The sequence below is a fragment of the Culex pipiens genome, chromosome 2, assembly GCF_016801865.2.
Source record: "Culex pipiens pallens isolate TS chromosome 2, TS_CPP_V2, whole genome shotgun sequence".
In the NCBI taxonomy this organism is placed as follows: Eukaryota; Metazoa; Arthropoda; class Insecta; order Diptera; family Culicidae; genus Culex; species Culex pipiens.
This window is the reverse complement of record NC_068938.1, coordinates 4,533,813-4,550,507: the sequence shown is the minus strand read 5'-3', so window position 1 is coordinate 4,550,507 and position 16,695 is coordinate 4,533,813. Positions and strand designations below refer to the sequence as shown.

General features: G+C 33.9%; 1 protein-coding gene across 2 annotated transcripts in view; it reads left to right on the top strand.

The window, feature by feature from the left end:
- Positions 1–16,695, top strand: part of LOC120412478 (sodium- and chloride-dependent GABA transporter ine-like) — a 38,985-nt gene that overhangs the window by 21,255 nt on the left and 1,035 nt on the right. The window contains exons 1-7 of one of the 2 annotated variants that reach the window (XM_039572968.1): positions 2,750–3,132; positions 7,401–7,588; positions 7,650–7,784; positions 15,310–15,532; positions 15,597–15,864; positions 15,929–16,270; positions 16,329–16,670. In XM_039572968.1, coding sequence (XP_039428902.1) covers positions 2,954–3,132; positions 7,401–7,588; positions 7,650–7,784; positions 15,310–15,532; positions 15,597–15,864; positions 15,929–16,270; positions 16,329–16,670 — 1,677 coding nt within the window. In that variant the 5' untranslated portion in view covers positions 2,750–2,953. Of the gene's footprint in view, positions 1–2,749; positions 3,133–7,400; positions 7,589–7,649; positions 7,785–15,309; positions 15,533–15,596; positions 15,865–15,928; positions 16,271–16,328; positions 16,671–16,695 lie in introns of those variants that run through there. The other variant, XM_039572967.2, reaches the window with a different exon arrangement.

Genomic DNA, 16,695 nt, shown 5'->3' with positions numbered 1-16,695 from the left:
ATATTTATTAAGAAAAAAAATATCCCGTGCAAGCTGAAAACAGGTTTTTGAATTATTTTAATCATCTGTGTCAATATTGAGCGAAATTGGTTTGGTGATTTCTAACCTAATCAAAGCATGCTGGAAAGTCTTGTGATAAGATTACGCCCCAAGAACTTTTCTTGTCAATATTAAACATTGCAATACAAATTAGAGCGGCCAGCCCTACTGCGTTGTGTTTACCGCAGAGAGGATTCTGCGAACGGATCACAATCCACAGAATCTACAGGGGAGAAAGGATGCGTGAACATACCGTACCAAACGCTCCAAATCAGTTAGGTGTGGTGTGTTAGTGTAAATTTGGCAGATAATTATATTTTTAGGAGGGAAGTGGAATTGTGCGAAATGGGAGTAATGAGAAAGTGAGGAAAGAGTAGGAGGGCTAGTTAATTAATAGTATAATAATATAGAGGAATATAATCATTTAGCTTCGGTAAAAATATTTTCGAGACTGAAAAATCAAGTCTGTCATATAGAAATTGCCAAAAACCATCAAAAAACCTACTTTTTCAACATTTTTATTTTTAAAACCGCTGTAACTTCACAAGGATTGGACTTAGGACAATGGTCAATATGGAGATTTTTATGTAAAATTGTCTGGAGAATCGACTCTCGTGTTCGTGGGTTCACCAAAATTTTGACGTTTAGAGCACTTTTCAAAAAAACAGTTTCAGTAAATGATTTTTGTATTTTTTTAGGTGAGTTGCTCCATCCTGCATTTTTCGTGAGTCTTTTTGTAACATCTTAGGCTATTTTCACAAAAATTTTGAGCGAAAAAAAATCGTGGGTTCACCTTCAAATTTGAATTTTAAACTTAAAAATCAAAAAATCTCATAAAATTGGAGTGTTTTTTTCTTTCAGTGTATTTTTTTCGGAAAGCCCGTCAAATTTCCTACAAGTTTGTCTTTGACCACTTTTTGATAGGATGCAACGGCTTCGAGATACAGCAATATTTAAATTACGAAATACAAAAATATTGAAAACACTTACGCCCTTCTCAAACGTCATTTTCGAGTGTTGCTGGCTCCATATACACAAAAATGGCTTATATATGCCTAGGATAACATGTCTACAAAGTTTCATTGAAATCGGAGAGGGTCGAGAAAAAAAGTACCTAAAAAATTCCTGTTTTGGGCTGGAATTGCTCCATAGCTAACTTCAATCCCCCGACATTGGTTTAGGTGTTTTTCATACAAAAATTACTTTTTTAAATCGCAAATAACTTTTCAGAATCAAGTTCTAAAGCTTTGTACAAAGTTGTTGAACATTAAATTTCAAATGAGTACTCTCTCTTGGGAATATTGGGATGGAAGTAGCGTTGATAAAATCATACAAAAATGAGTTTCTCCATACATTTTTTCGATTTTTCCCATACAAACTTCACTTTTGAGTGTAAATGGGTAAATACTGACCGATTTTGCTCATATTTGAAACAGAGTCCTAAAATAGCTCAAGGAACGATATTCAGCTTGTGGAACGGGGCTTTAAAAAAAACACTTCACCCTATTGCTCACTCTCAATTTTAGAGTGCGGAGTCCAGTTTAGTGAGAAATGAACGCACATGCGCTCAAATATAGAATTGAAAATATTTGTTGTTTCCTGCTCTTTCGGAACATTTTTTAAAAAAGTCTCTTCAACTTTGAGAAAGTAGTTTATACAACAGGTTGCAAAATGATGATTTTTTCAGCATGATTCTACTTTTATAAATAAGAAGATTCCTGAAAATTTTGCATTTTGCATCGAGTTTCCTACAACAGTTTTTGCACTTCCGCAAAACATACTTGTTCGCGATTAACCGTTTGTCGTATCAAAAATCAAAACAATCTAGAAAAATATTACTACGATACAAGTGTTGAAAAGTTCAACTTCATAGCACCCAAATTAAAACTTGTGCTCTCTTGTACTATCTAGACAGGAATCTAAGCACACGGGCATCGATATTTAGGAGTACACTTGTAGAATTGTACTCTGCAAATTTGAACCACTCTAATATCGACAAATATTGTATCAAATCATTGATCTGAAACAACTATCCAGTTCAAACAAAACAGAAAAAAAGCTTTTAGCAATCCGATATGTAACAAGTAACAACGATCACAATATTTGCTCCTAAACTTGGCATTGCTCATGTAAAGCACTTTTGAAAAAAAAGAAGAGTGTTAATCAACTTCAAGTTCCTATTTGCACGCGTGGACTTCCGATATAACAACAGTCCATCTCGCTCAAACCAGTAGCCTCTCGCGTTGCCAACGCAGCTCTTTCGATGCCAATGCCAAATATAGATAGGTGGTCGTGCTTTTGGAAAGCCAAAATTATCACCCCCCAAAGTGGTGGCGCCGAACCGTTTCCAGAATCGGTACCTTGAAGATCCGCTCCTATGTACGGTCCCACGTATATCACCATATCAAAGAGTTGGAGATAAGAAAAGCTACAAGTGCCTTCGTTTTAGTGTGTTTATATTTAAGATTTGTCGTCTATAAGCTAGAAGAAGCTGTTGATGATGATGGTGATGGCGAATATCTTCGCGCAATTATAGTAATTTATTTTCCTAAGGGATTATCACCGTGTGATCCAAGAGACCAGGCCAGGTATTTACCTTTTTATTCTGCTATGTACTCGGGCGCGATATCTGATGTTCTTCTGTCGTGGCCACAAATCATGGGATTTATCTCGGATCCGAAATCTGCGTAACAGGTACGACACGTTCAGTACGTTGGCTAGCATGAACGGTTGAGGATCGCTCGAGAGTGGTCCGGAGTCGCCGTCGTCGTCGTGTTTGCTCCGACGGAAAGCTCACGTGTTGTGTCGCAACCTTAACGTTTTATTTTTCAAAAAGCAAGTGAAATTCGCAAACTAATCTTTCGGTGACAATGATTAAACGTTTCTAAAAGAAAAAAAAAACAACACAAAGAGCATGTCCCGGGGCCACGTGCAGATCCGGGACCGGGATCCCAAAAGCCAAGAGGAGCAGGAGTTGGAGCGAGAGCGGGAAGAGCTCCGAAAGCAGCTCCACTATGGGCACACGGAAGAGTACAAGGAACTCGTGGGCAGTTATCCAAACAGTCCGGTGCTGGCGCGGAAATTTGCTGGAGCGTGAGTTTTCTTTTTCGTCGTAAATTTGTGATAATGAAAAAAGTTCCAGAATCAGGAAAATACAGGTTTTGAGAGCGTGGTAAATGGGATTATCGAATGCGTGCATTAGCGTTTCGTGAAGTTCGTCAGACAGATTGATTAAATTAGAGCAGATTAAAAGAGTGATGATAATTCAGGGACAACGTGCGGTTGATAAGGATATTAAAACGTACAAAATGACACAATGTGTGGGCTGCTATACTAGAGTGAAATGTCGTGAGTTAAGGGGTTACCTGAAAAAAGTATGAGCTTGGATTTTTTTCAATTCTTTGAAAAACATCATATCAGGTCGGTCATTTGACCATTTGATTTGTTACAAAATAAAAAACAAAGTATTGAAATCTTGATTCAAACTGCATCAATCAAAAAAGTAGTATACACAACAAGTTGTAGAAAGATTTTTTTTAGCACGAGTACATTTATCGTAAAACCAATTGTACAACAAACGGTAAATCCCGCGTATTTTGCCCTTCTCACTGAGGTAACATTGTTTTTGGTGAGTTCTAGGCCTCATAACAATTGGTTGCGTCCACACTTTGCGCATTTCATTTTAATTTTGTCTGGAAACTGGTATAGGAAAGCCTACTTTTTAGTATTTTGATTTTTGTAATTTTTATTTAGAGTTGAATTTTCCAACCAACAATATAGCGTTCAAATTGCATGAAGTTGTAAGCTGTTTTTTAAAACTGCCCTCGAAAACTGGGCCCACCTAAAAAACAGACAAACGTCAAAAAGCAATAAGAAAGCGAGGGGTCAGTGGATACAAAAATGAATGTCATTTAAAAAACATTTTTTCAGTTTTCATGAAATTTCATGTCATTTTCAACGAACTGTAAATGTCTGTAAATATTTTTGAGTTACTTTTCTTCCATTTTTTGTTGAGAAAATATAATGCATCGATGCTCTTCTCATTAATTTTCGATTAGCGAGAAGCATTTGGTAAGAGGGTGTTCTTTTATTACACAACGCAAAAAATTTGACTAAATTTGACTTTTTTTGAAATTTATGGCTAATTTTTTATACCATTCATTTGAAATTCATATTTACTGAAAAAAAAACTCTGAAAATGTTTAAATCTAAATTCAGGTTTCTAAAAATCTGAATCAAAAAAATAATTAATTAATTCCTGCTTTGTAATGAAACTCTTTTATTCAGGCTTAATTGAAAACTAAACAACTCCTTAACTGATTTAAACCTCTGATTCTGAATTTTCTAAACATTATTTGTAAAATAATAAAGCAGAAGTATCATAAAATGTTCAAGTTTTATTTAATTTCAATCACAATACAGTCCGGCTCGATTATCCGAAGGCCTTGGCAAAATTTCACTTCGGATAATCGATTTTTTTGCATTTTTTTTATTGTTTTAAATCCAAAGTGGCGGTCATTATGGAGGTGATGAAATATTGAAAAAATGCATTTTATAATTTAATAAGCATTCATCTATTCAAATTTACTAAAATCAAGTCAAAGAACTCGAATTCGATGATAAAATTAGGAAAATAAAAAAGTACGAGAAAAAAGTGTGTTGGTCGTGATTCGTATATCCGAAGTCCTTAGCCTTAGGATAATCGAACTTCGGATAATCGAAACTTCGGATAATCGAGGCTTCTGATAGTCGAGTCTGGACTGTATACAAAAACCGTAAAAAGTGCCAAATTTAATTTAAATAGGTGTTTCAATTAACAAGATTTCTCAAAATTAATTAAAATTAAATTAAAATTAAATAATGAGTAATAAGTAATATTTGTGAATTTTAGAATTTTTAGAAACTCTTGGCTGGATGATTTTACTTGTTTCATGTGATTTGCCAATTCCTTGAAAAAAAGTTTTTGTTTCTCAGAGAGTTTATATGGAGAGGTGAATTGTTTTTTTCTGGCAAACTGTGTTGTAAACAGATTTGAAGATGCTAAAATGTATATCAGAAAATCTTGGTGCAAAAAACTCTTAATAACAAATAAAAGTGATTTGATGTGATGCATTGAAAAATGATAAAAATGAATAAAAAAAACATATCTATTATAACAAACTGATGAATTAATAATATAATTTAAAAAGATATGGTGGATAGATGGCCAATTCTCTTGTGCTCCACTGAATGTATTGTTTACTAAAATTTTAAAAATTTTGCTGGCTATTAAATGAATCGACCTCATGCTTTTTACATGGTATTTTAATGCCCCTGTTCACATAAATGACTAATAAGCGTTTTCAACATTTTTGAGTTTATTATGCAGTTTTGAGTAAATGATGCAGCAGTTTGGTGCAAAATTATGTACTCTTTCAGAAAAACTAAAAAAAAAATGCAATAGGTACCAGTTTTCTTTCGCGAAAATTGAACACGTAACCTTATGTGTGAGACAAACTTACCTTGCGATTTTCTCAGCTTGCTGTTTTGGCATATGGGGCATTTATGCGAACATGGGCAGTTTATGTCATTAAAATTTGTATTGACCTTATGAGTATTGCAAAAAAAAACTTATAGGCGGGAAGGAATAAAGCATCTTTTTTCTCGATTGAAAATTAAATGAGAAACTGCAATTTACTAGGAGAAAAAAGAATTCCCAAAACCGTGAACATGCGTTCATGAAAATGGGAACCACGAACAAAGTGTTCAATTTGTATGGTACGTTTTTCAAAACGTACCATGGGATTTGAACACTTTGTTCGTGGTTCTCATTTTCATGAACGCATGTTCACGATTTTCGGAACTCTTTTTTCTCTGTGTAGGATTGATATTTGGCGTATTTTTATCGTTTCCATTAAATATTTTATTCAAATTTTACTATTATTATTAGGCTTAGTGATTTTTCACGCTCAAAAATTGCAAATTTCACTGGGATCTTAATTTTAAAACACCAATTTTCACGGAAATTTCGCGGAACTTGAAAATTGTTAAAAGTAAAGTAAGTTAGTATTTCAGAAAATCTTATTCTAAAATTGCAGAAACTACTTTTTAAGCTTCATCACATGTAATGTTTCAAAAAGAGTTTAAAAAATCTTCGCTAAATTTGAACGCAACACAAAAAATGTTTTCCTTATTTCCAAAAAAGTTTCACGTGGTTTATGGATGGGCACAATATATATTTTATTCTGAAACGAATTGTAGGATATTTGTATTCATTTATTGAACTGTTTTTTTTATATTCATCTAAAAAGCTACAAATTTGTTGCTCATTTGCATCTATTTTATTTTTTTTTTATTTTACCGAATTTCAAATCAGAGCATAATTTAGAAATCTTTTCTAGCCAAAATGATAAAAATAACTTTTTTGCGACATTTTGCACATTAAAAATATTTTTCAGGGTTTTCACTACACTCACTAAATTAGAAATAAAAGGCAAAAATAATTCAATCTTCAAAATATTATTCGAAATCAGAGCAGAAAACAAAAAAAAAGTGGTATTTTTTTAACTTCCTTGGGAACTATCCACCTAAATATTCAAGTATCGTGAAAATTTAACAGGACTCAGAAAAAAAGTCTGAAATGTTCTTAGAATATGATTTTAAAGTTTGAAAATACTCTACGTTATATCTAGAAAAACAAAAAAAAACTTTCATTTAAAATTATACCTTAAAAAAAAGAAGTAAAGAAAACGGAAATCATGCTTTAACTTTGACTGATTTTTGTTAACATCATTAAAGTGTTAGCAATTTTATGTTAATGTTTCAGTAGAAAACCATTACAATTTTCCTTAAAAGTCTTTCTAGATGAATTATCTATTATGTTGTTATTTTAAAGACTTGATATGAGAACATTGATAAATTTCACGAGTATTCACGGAATTTTCAAATTTCACGAATTTCACGCTGTCCGCGAAATCGTGAAAATTCACTAACCCTTATTATTATCTATAAATTCATTTTAACAAATTTTATGGAATATGGAGACGCATGAGTATTTTGAAAGGGAACCTTCTATAGTTGAGTTTTTCTTCCGGAATCAGCTTTCAACCACAAATCGTTCGAGACTGAATTTCATCCAGTATCATTCACTCGCCCCGTACCTCATAGCACTTGAGCCTGCAATACGATCTAGTTATTGTGGGCAGTGACGAGGACTGGTTTAGCAACAGAAATAGCTTCTTGCGGCTTTCGAAGCTGGAATCTGTTTGGCTTACCAATTTGAATTGAAATGTTGCGGTTCTAATCAAGTTTGATTCCTGATTGATTCCTCAAATAGCAATAGAGTGATCTAACCTTCTCCAATTTCACCTTTTTCTTCTCAGACCCCCGGACGAACCGTACGAGAATGACAGCTACACGGGCATCTCGGACGACTCGGACATTGACAACCTCAAGCCCCGGAAGCAGCACTGGGCCAACAAGATGCAGTTCGTGCTGGCCTGCATCGGCTACTCGGTTGGCCTCGGAAACGTTTGGCGGTTTCCGTACCTGGCCTACAAAAGTGGCGGAGGTAACTTCATAAGCACATACGTCATTTATGCAAAAATGTCCTAAATCTGCCCAATTTTCAGGCGTCTTTCTCGTGCCGTATTTCATAATTCTGCTAATCTGCGGCATCCCGATGCTGTTCATGGAGCTTGCCGTCGGCCAATACACGGGCCGGGGACCGATCGGCGCACTCGGCCAGCTCTGTCCGCTGTTCAAAGGTAAGTGAACTAGCACGATTCCACGGTGACGATCATCGCCGCCGTCAAAGTCACAAAAATTAGACCCTTCCTCACCCACGAAATGCGAGCGCCGTGTGTGTGGATTAGACGGGTAAATATTTAAGCCCCAGACGACGTCGTCGTCGTTGTCACTTGTTCGAGCGATGATAGTGGCGAATGTTTGTTTTGCTTTTCGGTTGATGAATATGTTTTCCGTTTGAGTGCAAAAATTTAGTTATCGGTGGACGTTTTTTGGCTAGTTTTTATTCAGATCTTGTTTCAACATTCAAATATTGTTGGTATTATTTATCTACTTTTGTTTTTTTTTTATTTATTTGATGATTCTGAACTCATTTTTGCTGCACTGATCTCTTTCTGATTGTTATAAAATATAAAAAAATGTAAGCCTGTAAGCTTCAGAAAACCCACATTTCTTGAATATGAAAAAATATAAAAATCATGTAGGTTACTCGTAGTCTATTTAAAAAAAAAACACTAAAATTTCACAGAAAAATATCTTTTCTTAAACTTTAAACAAATAAAATTTAAATATTTTTCTAGGTGAAGATTTTTTACTTTTAATTATTTTACTGTAGATAAAAACGACCCTTTATTTGAGTTTAAAAAAGAATAATCCACCTTATAAAATCATTTTGATTTAAGTTTAAAGTGTGAGTTTTATGAAATCAAACTTTCAACTTAAAAAATGAAAAATACATTTCAATTTCTTTCAGTTGAATAGATTTCTATTTTCACTAAAATTTTTAAGTTTTCCGAATAATTATTGGTTTTGCCCTCGACTTTTCGGGACGAACATTGAAAAATGATTTCATCATTTAGCGATTGCGCGTCAAACTAGCTAGATTCAAATCAAAAGTGATGCGATTGAGACATTTCAAAAAAAATTATAAAATTTGGAAAAATAAAATGCAACATAGAAAAAAAAAATCTGAGCAAACAAAAATTTGAATAACAAAAAAAAAGTTAAGAAATACAAAAAAAGCAAAACTTATAAATTTTTAAAATGCTGGAATGTTAAATTTTGAAAATTCTTGAGTTTTCAAATTTACAGATCTTACATTCTTGCATTCCTTTATTGCTGAGTTCTTTAATTTCTTAATACAAAAATTCGTAAATTCCTAAATTCTAAAAATCCTGAGTTCCCAAATTCTTAATTTCTAAATTTATACACTTTTAAATTTATTACATTTTTAAACCATTTTTGCCGCTAACTCAAACTACAAAAAAAACAGACATTTGTCGAGTCATTTGGCAAAAGATGAAAATTTCTTAAGGGGTTACATACATGTAGAAAATCTGAAAATTTTATATTACAGAATATTTGTTAAATCCACTCAAAAGATGATTAATCTTGAAAGTTTCTTTGAAAGATCGGAAATGTTGACTTCGGATAATAGAGTACGAACTGTTTTTAAATTCCTAGATTTTTTTTTAATTTGAGTTAAGAAATAAATTATGATTTCTTTGATTCGGTATCATTATTTAAAAAAATTTAAATCTAGATTTTTTATTTGGGAATTTTGTTTTTTTTTGTATTTTGGAATTGTTGATTCATGTTTTAAATTTCTGATATCTTTTTGAAATTTCTCAATTTTAAAATATTTGATCTTTTTAATGTATGTTTTTTTCTCATTTCTTAATTTCAAAATTTCTATGTTTAAAAATGTTGTTTTTTTTATTTACTGATTTTTTTTTCATCAAAATAGGTTTTAAACGAACACCGTGTGAAGAAACGTAAAACACCACTTACTGTTTCTTTCACGAAAAAAATATTCTTGACCTTTTCCTTTGATCGTTCCTTGAGCTTTTTTAAATGGAGTTTTGCGTTCCTTCCTATCTCCGTACCAGCCTTTTGCAAACAAAGTCTTCCTTTGATCTATAAGTGTATTTAGCTATTGTTAGCCATAGTTAGAAAACCCCAATGGTCAAACAAAAAAAATACCGGTTTAATAATTTCGGCCAATTAATTATCATTATGGTTTGAAGAGGAATCGCTGATTTAGTTTAGACTTAGTTTACAGAGATTTCAAAGAAAACAGTAATGTTTGGCATTATTGTTTCGCTATTCCCTTTTTTAATGATTTTTTGAAGTCAAAGGGTTCTTACTCAGAAAAAAATTATTAGAAATCGAATTATTCTTAAATTCGATTAGATTCACATTAAAATTGTTGGGTTTAAATTTCAATTCCACCAGTGTAATGATTTCTGATCTTGTGAACTGAAAATTCGATCAGAATAAATGCCAACGGCTTCTTTTGAACATAAAATCTCAGTCAAAACACTTGCACCGTTGGGTTCGTCGCCTGCTGTTTCACCGAAAGCCCACGTGGGGAGTGCAAAATCGTTTGTCGATAATTTTACGACTCTGGCGCAGAATCCACAAACAAAAGGCCCCAAAACAAAACAAAAAAAAATCGTTTGCCGTTGACCGGGCGCCCCTCTCAATTAAACGCCTCTAAATTAGCTGATTTGCATTTGCCGAAAAACGTGCCGCCCTCATCACTTCGGTACCGTCTGATTCCATCTGTTATGAAATGGAAAACACTTGTTCTGGAAGCTCATTAAATGCTCGGCACGACCAAACTGGCTGCCGATGCTTGGTGGATTATGGAAATGAACAGTCGCAGCACCCGTCAGCTGGGGGAAAAGTGTCTCTTTTTTATGAATGAAACTTGCGATAGGCACGTGTTTGGTGGCAGTTTATGAATGAATCAAGTCTGAGCTGTCCGATTGTCCGTCCGAAGGTCAACGTGATCGTAAATCATCTAATCTGGACCCGGTTTCTGCATTGTTTTGCGACACTTTTTGCAGTTTAATGTTTGCGTAATTCTCAACTGTTTTATTGTGGAGAAAATCCACTTTATCAGCTTTCCAGATCAGATTGCTGTCTTGTAATCCGATGCAAATCCGTTTAAATTGTCACCAATATAGCACCACATTATTCAGCACTCTATTTGCAAAATGCAAATTCTAAATTGACTGTTGATAGTTTTCAATAACTTCCCTCATTGTCAATTAGCATTCTGTTCACGACAAGCTCATTAATCATCATTTGAGGCAGAGAATAAATTTTGCATATGAGCAAACCAAACTGCTTCTTCCAGTCCCAGACTGACTGGAGTCGCCGTTGGTTGTGGTCTGAAAATAGATCTTGTCAACGCGCGAGCATTAATAATGCATGGACCCTGTGGGATTGGCCACCACAAGCCAGGCGTGGTCAGGCCACACGAATCGATCTTTTTATTGATATTGCTCGAATTGGCAGCCAGCTGTCAATATAAATCATCGGGAAATTTGAATTTTGTTTTTAATTGAAAAATCCTTCATTAACACTTGCGGGAAGGTTTATATAACAAGGTGTGCTGAAATGAATACTTAATTATAGTGACTAGCTCATTGCATGGAGTTTATATTTTCATCCGTCTTTTCCGAAGTTTTCATAAAAAACTAAAAACTAAAAACTAAAAACTAAAAACTAAAAACTAAAAACTAAAAACTAAAAACTAAAAACTAAAAACTAAAAACTAAAAACTAAAAACTAAAAACTAAAAACTAAAAACTAAAAACTAAAAACTAAAAACTAAAAACTAAAAACTAAAAACTAAAAACTAAAAACTAAAAACTAAAAACTAAAAACTAAAAACTAAAAACTAAAAACTAAAAACTAAAAACTAAAAACTAAAAACTAAAAACTAAAAACTAAAAACTAAAAACTAAAAACTAAAAACTAAAAACTAAAAACTAAAAACTAAAAACTAAAAACTAAAAACTAAAAACTAAAAACTAAAAACTAAAAACTAAAAACTAAAAACTAAAAACTAAAAACTAAAAACTAAAAACTAAAAACTAAAAAATAAAAACTAAAAACTAAAAACTAAAAACTAAAAACTAAAAACTAAAAATTAAAAACTAAAAACTAAAAACTAAAAACTAAAAACTAAAAACTAAAAACTAAAAACTAAAAACTAAAAACTAAAAACTAAAAACTAAAAACTAAAAACTAAAAACTAAAAACTAAAAACTAAAAACTAAAAACTAAAAACTAAAAACTAAAAACTAAAAACTAAACACTAAAAACTAAAAACTAAAAACTAAAAACTAAAAACTACAAACTAAAAACTAAAAACTAAAAACTAAAAACTAAAAACTAAAAACTAAAAACTAAAAACTAAAAACTAAAAACTAAAAACTACAAACTACAAACTACAAACTAAAAACTAAAAACTAAAAACTAAAAACTTAAAATATAAAGACATCAGTAGTTTAAAAATACATATTTTTGAGGGTGTTTAATAGGAAATTTGGAATCTGGGAATTTAGAAATATTGGGAATTTGAGATTTTCAGAATGTGGGAATTTAGGAATCTGTGAATTTGGAATTTTAGGAATTTGGGATTTTAAGAATCTGCGAATTGGAGATTTTGCGATTTTAAGAATTCGGAATCCGGGAATCTGTAAATTTGTAAATTTGGGAATCTGCAAATTTGAAATTTCTAACCTGTGAATTTGAAAATTTTGAATTTGGGATTTTGAGAATCCACGAATTTGAAATTCTGTGATTTTTTTTTTTGAATTTGGGAATTTGAGAATCTGCGAATTTGAGATTTTGTGATTTGGGAATTTCGGAATCTGAAAATCTGAAAATTTGTAAATTTAGGAATCTGGAAATATGAGAATTTGAAATTTCAAGAATTTGGGTATCTGAGAATCTGGAAATTTGAGAATATGGCGTTTAAAAATTTGGGATTTTCGGATTTTTTGAATCTGAAATCTAAAGCATTTGGGAATCTGTGAATAAGGAAATTTGGAATTTGGGATATTCAGAATCTGCGAATTTGCGATTTTATGATTTTAGGAATTTCGAGTCTGGGAATCTGCAAATTTTAAGAATTAAGGATTTTTAGAATCTGCGAATTTTAGATTTTATGAATTCAAAAATTTGGGAATCTGGAAATTTGGGATTTTGAGAATCTTTGTGTTTGAGATTTGTGATTTGAGGATTTTGGGAATTTCGGAATCTGGAAATCTAGAATTTGTAAATTTGGAAAGCTGAAAATTGGAGAATTTTAAATTTCAAGAATTTGGGAATCCGAGAATCTGGAAATTTGAGATATGGAATTAAAAATTTGGGATTTTCGGATTTTTGGAATCTTAAATTTAGGGAATTTGGGAATCTGTGAATTTGGAAATTTTGAATTTTAGGAATTCGGGATTTTGAGAATCTGCGAATTAGAGATTTTGTGATTCTAAGAATTTCGGAATCTGAGAATCTGAAAATTTGTAAATTTGGGAACCTGTTAATTTGAGATTTTGTGATATGAGGAATTTGGGAATTTTGGAATCTGGAAATCTGAGAATTTTTAAATTTGGGAATCTGGAAATATGAGAATTTGAAATTTCAAGAATTTGGGAATCTGAGAATCTAGAAATTTAAGAATATGGCATTTAAAAATTTGGGATTTTCGGATTTTTGGAATCTGAAATCTAGGGCATTTGGAAATCTGTGAATTTTGAAATTTGGAATTTAGGATTTTGAGAATCTGCGAATTGGAGATTTTGCGATTTTAAGAATTCGGAATCCAAGAATCTGTAAATTTGTAAATTTGGGAATCTGGATGTTTGAAATTTTTAACCTGTGAATTTGAAAATTTTGAGTTTAGGATTTTTAGAATCCACGAATTTGAGATTCTGTGATTTTTTTTTGGAATTTGGGAATTAAGGAATCTAGGAATCTAGTAATTTGTAAATTTGGGAATTTGGACTTTTAGGAATTTGGGATTTTGAGAATCTGCGAATTTGAGATTTTGTGATTTGAGGAATTTGGGAATTTCGGAATCTGGAAATCTGAAATTTTTAAATTTGGGAATCTGGAAATTTAAGAATATGGCATTTAAAAATTTGGGATTTTCGGATTTTTGAAATCTGAAACCTAGGGCATTTGGGAATCTATGAATTTTGTAAATTTGGAATTTCAGGAATTTGGGATTTTGAGAATCCATGAATTTGAGATTCTGTGATTTTTTTAGGAATTTGGGAATTAAGGAATCTACGAATCTAGACATTTGTAAATTTGGGAATCTGTAGAATTTGGGAATCTTGGAATCTGTAAATTTTGAGAACATGGGATTTAAAAATTGGTGAATTTGGGATTTTTGGTATCTGAAATCTAGGAAATTTGGGAATCTGTGAATTTGGAAATTTGGGATTTTTATAATCTGCGAATTTGCGATTTTATGATTTTAGGAATTCGGAGTCTGGGAATCAGCAAATTTTAAGAATTTTGGGATTTTTAGAATCTGCGAATTTTATGTTATTATAATTTAAAAAATATGGGAATCTGGAAATTTGGGATTTTGAGAATCTTCGAATTTGAGATTTTGTGATTTGAGGAGTTTGGGAATTTCGGAATCTGGAAATCTGAAAATTTGTAAATTTGGAAAGCTGAAAATTGGAGAATTTGAAATTTTAAGAATTTGGGAATCTGAATTTGAGAATATGGAATTTAAAATTTTTGGGATTTTGGGATTTTTGGAATCTTAAATTTAGGGAATTGGGAAGGGACCATCCATAAACCACGTGTACACTTTTTTGGGAATCTGTTAACCCCCCCCCCCCCCCCCCCCCTACTGCACAATTGTCCATACAAACAAAATCTTTTTTGTATGGATCGTGGACAATCGCCATACTTACCCCCCCCTAAAGTGTCCACGTGGTTTATGGATGGTCCCGAATCTGTGAATTTGGAATTTTGGAATTTTAGGAATTCGGGATTTTGAGAATATGCGGCGAATTAGAGATTTTGAGATTCTAGAAATTTCGGAATCTGAGAATCTGGAGATTTTTAATTTTGGGAATATCTTAATTTGAGAATATGGAATTTTAAAAATTTGTGAATCTAGGAACCTGGATATTTGATAATATGAATCTGAATCTAAGAGTTTGGAATTTAAGGATTTTAGGAATCTGGGAATTTGGGAATAAAGGATTTAGGGAATCTCGGATTTTTTTTCAATTTGGGAATTTTAGATTATAGGAATCTGAAAAATTTGGTTTTTAGACATTTGGAAAATTTCAAATTCTGGGTTTTTTGCGATTTAAGTAATTTGGAAATTTGGCAATCTTGGATCTATGAATTTTGCTGTTTGGGAATCTGAAAATGTGGGAACTTAAGAATCTTGAAATCTTGAATTTTGAGATTTTGGGATTTAGGAAATCTGGGTTTTTAATAATTTGGAATTTTATGAATTTGGAAATCTTGGAATCTGACAATTTGGAATTTGAGGAAATTGAGAATTTATAAATTTAGGAAACATGGAATTCGGTATTTTGGAAATTGGGGATTTTGGATTTAAGAAATTTTGGATGTTTGAATCTTGTAATTTGAAAATTTGGGATTACATATAATGAAAACCATTGGACAGATGTAAAATGCATATTTAAACACTTTTTTCAATCAAATGTTTTAAACCGTGTGATTTTAATTTTTATTGTTTCCCACCACCAGGAACCGGTCTCGCCAGCGTCGTCGTCTCGTTCCTCATGTCAACGTACTACAGCGTCATCATCGCGTACGCCATCTACTACTTTTTCACGTCCTTCCGGCCGGACCTGCCCTGGACGGACTGCTCCCACCGGTGGAACACCCCGGACTGCTGGGTCCCGGAACGTCTCAAGCACAACATCAGCCGGCCGGAAATGTCCCGCACCCCGACCGAAGAGTTTTTCGAGTATGACCGTAAATTGTTTTGGGGGTGATCGCGGAAGTTTTGAGGTCTTTTTTGCTCGTTACAGGAACAAGGTCCTCCAGATAAGCCACGGAATCGAATATCCGGGTGGGATGCGCTGGGAGCTGGTGGCGTGTCTGATCTGCGCGTGGATTCTGGTTTACTTTGCCATCTGGAAGTCGATCAAGTCATCGGCCAAGGTGCGTTACTTGACGGCAACGCTGCCCTTTGTGCTGATCATCGTGTTTCTGGGGCGATCGTTGACGCTGGAGGGCGCCGATAAGGGACTGAACTACTTTTTCCGACCCAACTGGAGTGAGTTGGGACGGGCTAACGTGAGTTTGGTTGGTGCTCGTTGGAATTTGGGTGATGATCGTGGGAATTTTTTGTTTTTTGCAGGTTTGGATTAACGCCGCCGCGCAGAACTTCAACTCGATCGGGATCGGGTTTGGATCGATGATCTCGTTTGCCAGCTACAACAAATACAACAACAACATCCTGCACGACACGCTGGCCGTGTCGTTCGTCAACGGGATCACGTCTCTGCTGGTGGGGATCTTTGCGTTTGCCACGATCGGGAACATTGCGCTGGAGCAGAACACCACGGTGGAGGACGTGATTAGCGGAGGACCTGGGTTGATCTTCGTGGTGTACCCGCAAGCGTTGGCCAAGATGCCCGCGGCCCAGATGTGGGCCGTTTTGTTCTTCTTCATGTTGCTCTGTTTGGGGTTGAACAGTCAGGTAAGATCAAGTGATCGTGGAAAGGTACCTTGAATAACCCGAGATTATCTCGTTTTAGTTCGCGATCGTTGAGGTTGTGGTCACCTCGATCCAGGACGGATTCCCGCGGTGGATTAAACGCAAGCTAGTCTACCATGAACTGCTGGTACTGATCGTGTGCGTCGTGTCCTTCTTCGCCGGGCTTCCCAACCTGATACAGGGCGGGATCTACTTCTTCCAACTGATCGACCACTACGCCGCATCCATCTCGATTATGTTTATTGCCTTTTTCGAAACGATCGCGATCGCCTGGTTCTACGGAATCAACCGGCTGTCCAAGAACGTCAAGCAGATGACCGGAAGGTATCCGTCGCTGTACCTTCGCTTCTGTCTGCTGATTGCCGCACCCTGTCTGCTGATCGTGAGTTGTCATCAAGTCATTTCAT